The sequence below is a fragment of the Arachis hypogaea genome, chromosome 11 (genome assembly GCF_003086295.3).
Source record: "Arachis hypogaea cultivar Tifrunner chromosome 11, arahy.Tifrunner.gnm2.J5K5, whole genome shotgun sequence".
Lineage (NCBI taxonomy): Eukaryota > Viridiplantae > Streptophyta > Magnoliopsida > Fabales > Fabaceae > Arachis > Arachis hypogaea.
In genome coordinates this window covers 9,335,296-9,344,057 of record NC_092046.1, presented here as the reverse complement: position 1 = coordinate 9,344,057, position 8,762 = coordinate 9,335,296, and the positions used below count along the sequence as shown (strand labels likewise).

The window sequence follows — 8,762 nt, the reverse complement described above, 5'->3', positions numbered from 1 at the left end:
AGGTATGCTTCATATATCTGGATAACTAATAATTATAAAGTAGATTTCACGTTCCACATCTAATTGTTCTTAGCTACATTTATAATTAATTTTTTGGTTTTTCACGGTATCCCCTAGTCTGGCAAGTCAAGGATTAATTCGCCACAGATCTAAATCCTATTTAAGGGTATGCTGTTGATCAATGGGTTGTTGTATACACAAAGCAGGATTCGAACCTTTGCGAACGAGTGAGCTGACTACTCGATCAGATCATGTTTGTTGGTTAGCTACATATATAATCTAATGCCGTGCATTATATACAAAACTTCCTGATAGAACGTATTAATTGGCGAGGAAGAACATCTGGTATTTGGTTATTGTCCAGAGTTCATAGAAGATGCATTTTCTATCGTTCATTAGAGCTGGGACACACACACAATCTTGAAGACACGAATTTTTACTATTTTTGCCACAAGTTAATTTTGAATATTCTAAGTTTACTTTCCTTATATCATTATCTTCCTTACCCTCCATTACTACCTCCATCACCAGCACTATCAGCCATCACTGTCACTAGAACGACCATCACAACATGTGGCAAACATTCTCCCCCACCACCGCTGCTCTAGATTTGAGTCTTGCTGCTGCTGCCGCTACTCATCTCGTTGAGGTGGCAACGGATCTGCTACCTAGAGTTTAGGCCTTGGAGGAGGCTTACAGTTGAGGAGTTAGAGGCAAAAGAATCGTTGTCTGAGAAGTTGAAGATGGAGTCGACGACTCAGGCGGGTTCTTTGGCTGGGAGGGATTGTTGAAGTTGCCGGCGGGTCCTCTACTCCTGATCTGGCCAAGCTTGTCATGTGCCAGTAATTTTTTTTTTTTTTTTTTTAATCAAAGATAGGAGACTTGAACCCACAACCTCTTAATTGAGTATGGGGAGACTATGCCATTTGAGCTATTACTCATTGACAAGAAATTTGGAAAGATATGTGACTCGAACCCGCGATCTCTTAATTGAATATGGGAAATCTATGCCATTTGAGTTATAACTCATTGGCATGTGCCAGTAATTTATCATTGGATACAATTGCAATGTAACGAAAAATAATTTGGAGATTTTATTTATTTTACTTTTGTATACTAAATTGATATATCTATCTCTACCACTAAATAAAAATGTGAGATCCACATGAAGTATGTTGATTAAGTAAGCCAGCTTAAATAAATATAAATATTTAAAATATTTCTAAATAATTTATTCTTTTAAATATATTATGATTTCTAAAGAAAAAAACACTTGTTTGTGTTGAAGATTTTAACACACTCGAAATTAGGAGTGGCAGCATTTATGCAAAAGTTAATTTAACACTTTTTAGTCCAAGATAAACATTCTATAATCATGAACAACAGGAGCTGGATCTCATAGAAGTGATTCATATTTCCTATGCAGTGAATCTTAGTTTGAATTCCAGCTCTAAAAGGTATCCATATCTAATTCCAAAAGTTCACATGTGCTCTTGTTATAAAAGAGAAATATCTTGTATTGATATATACACGGTTTGCCACATCAACAAATGTTGATAGTTAAACAAATAAATGTTGACAGTGATAAAGAATGTATGGTTCAGAGCAAGAGATTGTGACTTCAAGTCATACCATCAAGATATAAAGTGTTGAAAATATAAGAGTTGATGGTCCTCTAGGTCATTAAGAGGTTGGTCAGAAGGAAAATGCTAGCCACTAGCCATATCCATCAAAACATTAAGGGAAAAGGGTGTGCTTAATACCAGAGTAAAGATAAATGTTAACATTTCATGAAAACAATTGTACCAAACACACCTTATATAGGAAAATAAGCATTCACCAAAATATCTCAACTTTCAGAAAAATGGATCAAACTCCTCTAAAGTGAAAAAAAAAAAAGTATCCAGTCACTTTTAAATTAAGATAGTGAAATTCACATCTGACAAAAGTTACAAATTCAATGGTAATTAACCGACAAAACTGCCACTTTAGGGATAGAGTTTGGGGGTTAAAATGGGGTGAAATTTTTCGTGGATAAAATCCATGTGTAAAGAATTGTCAACCCCATTTTAACTCCCAACCAAACAAAGCATAAGAGTAAAGAATGTCAGAAGGGCTGTAGTTTCAGGATATTTGCTAGAGATGCAGTTGTGAATTGTGTGATGAAATGTCTATGTAGGTACAAGCAGTAACTGTTCCCTTTATACTTTGTTAGCATAATAGTCCTTGCTGTTACTTGTATTGCTAACATAAAATCTAGGATGCCATTTAACAAAACAGTAACTTCACTATGAAATTAGAAAACATAAACCTAGTTATAAGTCTGCAATGAAAAAAGTGTACCAAATGCTATTAAGAGTTTTCATCTCCAAGCACAAGAGACAATAAGAACCTGATTCATCCAACCAAGATAAAGTGTGCCATCTCTCTCTTCTAGAGTGTAATGTCCAGGGTAGCTTTCTAAAAGGGTCTTGATTGAAGCATTAACAAAGGAGCTCAGCGGATAAGGCGCAAATCCAGCAGCGGTGAAACGCCTTCTCCACTTATTCAGAAGCTCGTGCCGTTCCACTCTTTCTTCCCCTTCGCAGGCTACTAAGTTGACAACTTCTCTAGCCAAGCAGTGCTGCTCAACATTGATCCTCTCCTTGTGCTCCCTTGGCAGGACGGCATCAATCGATTCGAAAACAGCCAAGTAGTAGTTTAATGTCACCATGAAACGCGGCAAGAATTGAGCATTATTAGTACTAAACTCTTGCTCAACTAGAGTCACTACCTTGGGAGACAAGTTCTTTGCCAATCTCAACAACCGGTCGCGAGGATTTAGACTGGTAACACTTTCATCCGGAACATGGTGCAGCATAATGGCAAAATTCACTGCCACAGCTTCATTAGTTCGAAGTTCAAGATCTTCTAGTTGCACCTCAGAAGCAGGAACTCTGACAGCATGGAACTCAAAAGGTACATTACATGACTGTGCAAGTGCTGATAGCCTTTTCCCTACAATGTCAAGTCCCCCTCCCCGGGCATAAGCCGAAAAGGAGTCATCAACAGCTGTTATTCTGATACTAGGAGGCCCTCCCGGTCGGCGAGCAAGAGCCTGAATTAGGCTTACCCACTGAGTTCCCTGGCTAATCTGAAAATCAATTATGTGAACATGACTTTCCTCCTTCATAGCTTCGGCAATTGCTCCATTCGCCGACATATACCCAAACTTGAAGTATGGACATATTTCATAAAGTACATGCATGTATGAGAGGAGTTCGTTGCCGGTGGGCTCACTGCATTTTAAGGCCTTGTAGATTTTGCTTCCTGTGCAAGCCATCCTTGCAACAAGAGACTCCAACATGTATGCTCCCAATCGTTGCAGAGGATCACCTGAAATCGAAACCATTTTACGCAACTCTGATATCAGCCAATCAGTAGTCTCCATATCGTTCTCCGCCATTGATTTTGCACAAGTATAAAGCATCTCCTTTAAATCACCTCTGGATATGATCTCCATTGTTTTCTTCCACTTCTCTGCAGCCACCAAAAAGGAATCAGGTTCTTCTGGTTCCGGAACCACAATATCATACATATTTAGTGTATTTGTATCAGGCCCCAGCATAGCAGTTTCGAGCTCTCTTATCTTATCCCTCAGATCATCAAGGTCATGTGTCAAGCAAGAATTTATCTCCGGTGAGCCATTAGTAGTTTCGAGAGAATGTTGTGGCCTCAAGACATGTGATTTCGGTTCTAGCTTTGACACCGGGCTACCATTAGGCGAAAAATTGGCTGTAGATGCAGAATTTTGGCATGGGATATTACTTGTTGAAGCAGATTCAAGGGTGCAATATGGATCCGAAATCTTGACCAATGGGTAGGTTGCATGGTTGCTGTTATCAGAGGAAGAGTAGTTTTCTAGGTTCTCACTTGATGGAAAGCAATATGACTCCGGGTTTTGGGCAGGCTCGATGTAGAACCTGCCAGAGCCATAGGGAAGTTCATGTTCTTGAGATGTTTGCATCGAAAAACAACCGATCCTTTGAATACACTCAAGCAGTACTAAATGAATTTCTGAACTACCAACTTTTTCCAACAAAATCTCAATAACTTTTTACTTTCCAAACTTTGTGAACATGGTCTGCACTTCACTTCAAGTCAATTTCTGTTCGGTATGGTACAAAAACTCTTCAGTTATTCTACAGGAGAATAAAAGAATATCAGTTAGAGTAAATCAAACGGCAAACGAGTAACAAGATTACCAGAACTATATCCATAACAAACAAACATATAACAGGAATCTGATGGTTTTTTGGTCATTGCCTAAACCTGTTTTTTCCTTGATTTTAGTTGTTAGAAGCTAGCAGTAATCAAATTGGACTTTTCGGCTGTGACTAATCATGCATTTTTCAGGAAGAAAAAAAAAAGCTACTTAACAAGATAATCTACATGAACTGTGCAATACATCCTAAAGCTATTTCCAGAATCAGTGTGCCTAGAGAGAAATCACAGATCCTTTGAAAAAACAAAATACAACAACAACAACAACAAAACCTTATCCCGCCGCTAGGTGGGGTCGGCTTCAAAAAAGATTGCTTCTGTAACACTTCACCACATAAATTTTCTTTCGAATAAAGGTAGAAACTACTGAAACTTGTGAGGACAAGCAAGTACTAAGGAAAGAACCTACTGAGACTGAACAACGCTGGTTAAAACCTCTATTTCGAAAACCCAGTGAGATAAAACCCAGCAAAAGAACATAATTCTGGAAAATTTTCTGACTATGAACTACTTTCCAATCTATAGTGTTTCAGACTTAAAGATATGTTATACCAAACATTAGTACCTTAAATAGACAGAGTAATTTGCAACCTCCACACATATAACATTCTAATTTTGCATTTTTTGTTTGAGCATCTTAAATTTCTTAGCCGGGTCCAGAAAGTCCTTCTTCTGAGTTTTGAAATTATCATTCAAATCAAGAAAATAAAAGCCGAAAGATTGACTAAAATCAGAAGAAAAAAGAAATGATTTCTTCATGCTATACTTGGCTTCTAGTATCTAAATAAAAGGGTTTTCTTTATTCTTCATTTTTCCTCTTAAACTCAATGAAAAATACAATCACTTCCATTGGTTTGGCTTTAACAGTGAAAAGTATGCATTCCAGTCTACAATTGTTCAAACACATGCATAGAGATAAATAATTGAAACTCAAAGCCAACATGCACAAGCTCAAAAAAATAATAAAACCAGAAAAGGGTAGAACCTTAAACCAATATTGCTAATTTCAAAAGCAAACCCATCTTCAACCCTCAATGAAAGCATAAAAATAGAAAGAAAGAAAGAAAGAAAAAAGAAACTCCTTTTTTCCTCCCTTTGATAATTGAAACATGATGCAACATAACATCATCATCAGCTTATGACAAATCAGAAGAAAACATAAGAAAAATCCCATACTTTCAGAGCTTCTCACCTTGTGAATTAAAGAAAAAACACTCTATTTGGAACTAGATAACAGAGAAACAGTTGGGCTTGCAACATGTCAGAGTAATGAGAATTTGGCATGCATATCCATATACATAGTATTTATTAATTTATTTATGATTATGATTTTGTGATAAAGTGGGTTTGGTTGTAGCATGGCATGGCACACATGTCAAATCACAAAGGTTGTTGTGGTGCTTAGTCGCTTCCCAAGTCTCTTTTGATCAATGTCCTTCTCTCATGTCTCAAGTCCATATTCTTCTATTTTTATTTATTTGTTTATTTTCCCTTTTTAATTTTTGACCCATTTTCCGTTTTACTTTATATTAAATGGACGCCAACAGGGGAAAAAGTCTCCTTTCTCATTTTGCTTTTTCGACCCTAACTTCTCACTTCAATTACTTTGCTTTAATGCATTCCGTCCAAAATAAAAATTAAAATATCTCTTTAATGCATAGTGCCATATTCTAGTTCAAGAATTAAGATAAGCTTTTTCTTTTTTCTTTATATCTTATACTTTATTAATAAAACAAAAGTTATTTGTACAATTTTATTTGGTAATTTGACAAGACCAGTGTGATTTTACGCAAAGTGCTAAAAGTTGAGTTAAATTACGTTAATAGTTAAGGGAAAAAAAATTATTTTATCCGAATTATAAAACAAATCTAGGTTCGCCTACTACCACATATAATATGAAATTTTTTTATATAAATTTAAGAAATATTTTATTTATCGCTATGTGAAATTTACAGAATGTTTATCAATTTAAATAATCCTATTTCATCTTAAATGTAATGACTAAAGAATAGTTATGAGTATATCCCAAATGCACTGATATAATTTTTGAAACAAAGATTACTGGTGTATTTGAGATAGAACTTTTCTGATAGTTTGCTTGTATTCCAGATATTGAAACATCAACATCTGAAAAAAATTATTTATGATGCACTGCATTCAAGATGTGGATAAATTTAATTTGAAAATTTTACATCTTAGATAGTTACGTCCAAAATAATTCATTTATATAAGAAGTTATAAGTACCATAATTCATCACAACCAAACACTATATTATCTTCTTATATTCATATTCATAAATATGACTAATAATGAGTTTTTTTTTTTATTGTTGTTTATCCGAATCTATTTTTATTATTCTTATTATATAAAAGTTGATATTAATTTCTTATATAATGAATTTATTAAGTCATGTGTTTCTCTTTTAATGATATTACATCAGTAATTTTAATGATTTGACAAAATTTAGAAATCAACCAATAATTATTTAGTAAATTTTTTAAAAAAATTCTTATTTATTTATTATTCATTAAAATATAAAGTACTAATTAAATACAATAAATATATATTTAAAATATTATAATAATAATAATAATAATAATAATAATAATAATTTTAGTTATAAATATTAAAATTCTATAATTTATACATATTAATAATATATTTATCTTATTCTTTTAAATTTAAATTTGACATATTTTCTTACTAAATACGTTTAAATATATCATAATTATAAATTAATTCATAATTTTATATTATACTTTTGGTATTTTTCATTTTTATTTTTTTTTCTAAATCAAAGTAAGTTTAAGTTAGTCTCATAATTAATTACTGAAATTAGGTCATCTAGTGAGAGTGGTTCTTCAGATAAATATATTTCGGACACTTTAACGGGTAAAAATTTTCGATTTCTTCTTCTTTGTCATTAGCTATTTCTCAAGTTTCAGATGTTCTAAATCATTATCACATTTTTCATTTGAATGTCAAATAATTGAATAATCTTTTTAATTGTGCAAAAATAAAAATTATAACACGGATACTAAAATTGAGTTTCGAACGGAAACACATGTTTAAAAATAAAGATGCTATTCTCATGACAATTAAGAATAATACGATTTTACTTTTTTTTTTTTTCTTGGTTGACCACTTGACCTTGTAAGGGTATAGTTGGTCTTCAGGGTCCATAACAAGCCTCAATTTGATTGCTGTTATAAATATTACGACTTAGACTGAGATTATGTTGAAAGTTGAAACACAATCTAAAATAATCTACTTATTCATTAAATATAAACTACAAGTTGTATATAAAAAAAAGTGAATTAATATTACAACTGAATCCTAATATATTGAGCGTGAAAACGGAAATGTAATGATGAGAAATGGAGAATAGGTATTAGGAGGAGGACACTAAACTACATAAAACAAAATGAAAGCGCAAGTAATAAGCGGGAAGTAAGTATGGACGGTGAGCCAATCACCCCCTAATCAATTAGTAAAGAAATCTAGAGAAAAACCAAAAAGTCTCTCACAATTACTTTAAAAGATAACAAGATTTTTGACAAAAAAAAATCTAATTCGATCTATAATAATTACTTCAAAAGAACAACAAGATTTTTGTGCCAAAAAAAGGTCAATGTTATTTTTTTTTTGACACAGGGACTAATCAATCCCAAAAATAAAATATCAGAGACTGAATTAAATATTTTTTTCTGAGAAACCTCATTATCCTTTCGAAATAATTGTCAGCATCGGGTGGGATATTCACTCAAGAATCTAATTGAAATATTTACGAGATTGTAAAAATTCAAAACAATTACTTTGATGGGCAATAAAAGATATAAATTAATTTCATATACATTTAATATTAGTTCAACAAAACTAATTTAAATAATATTATAATACTTTGTTAAAGGTAATTTAATTAAAATTCTAAATAAATTAAGGATAAATATTTAAATTGATCTCTTAATAAATTTTAGAGTAATTACGCAAATCAGTTTTGAAGGATTTTAAAAGTAGACATTTTAGTCTCTAAGAAAAATTAATACACAAAAATATCTCTAAAATTTTACTTTACAGACAAATCAGTTCGAGTTTATTTTTTAATAGAGTAATTACTCAGATCAGTCTTCAACAATTTTAAAAATAGACATTTTAGTTTCAAAAAAAAATTAATATACAAATCAATTCTCAATATTTTTTCTCCGTTAGATATAACAATTTTCTTGAAGATGATCATCTTTGTATTAATTCTTTTTAAAACTAAAATGTCTGCTTTTAAAATTTTTGAGAACTGATTTGAGTAATTATTTTGTCGAGAAAAACTGGAGACTGATTTATTTGTTAGAGCAAAATCTTAAAGATTAATCTCTATTAATTTTTTTAAAAAACTAAAATATTCGCTTTTAAAATCATTGAGAACTAATTTGGATAATTACTCTAAAATTTCAGATCAAACACTATAGTTGCAACAATTATGTATTATTCTAAAAGTCTTGGA

At 32.2% G+C, this 8,762-nt stretch overlaps 1 protein-coding gene across 4 annotated transcripts; it reads right to left on the bottom strand.

Annotated features, from left to right (window-relative positions):
- Nucleotides 1-2,176: 2,176 nt before the first annotated feature.
- Nucleotides 2,177-5,760, bottom strand: LOC112720175 (scarecrow-like protein 21). Of its 4 annotated transcripts, none has more exons than XM_025771021.3 (2): nt 5,456-5,760; nt 2,177-4,181 (listed from the first exon to the last, which is right to left on the bottom strand). In XM_025771021.3, exon 2 carries the CDS (start codon nt 4,004-4,006, stop codon nt 2,363-2,365), a length of 1,644 nt encoding a protein of 547 aa, XP_025626806.1. In that variant the 5' UTR covers nt 4,007-4,181; nt 5,456-5,760; the 3' UTR covers nt 2,177-2,362. The 4 variants fall into 4 exon arrangements, with proteins under 4 accessions (XP_025626806.1, XP_029145933.1, XP_029145934.1 ...); XM_029290100.2 differs by having other exon boundaries at nt 5,440-5,708; XM_029290101.2 differs by having other exon boundaries at nt 4,829-5,555.
- Between the last annotated feature and the right edge of the window lie 3,002 nt (nt 5,761-8,762).

Coding starts and splice junctions, on each gene's coding strand:
- LOC112720175 (XM_025771021.3), bottom strand. CDS start 4,006: ATGCAAACATCTCAAGAACATGAACTTCCCTATGGCTCTGGCAGGTTC.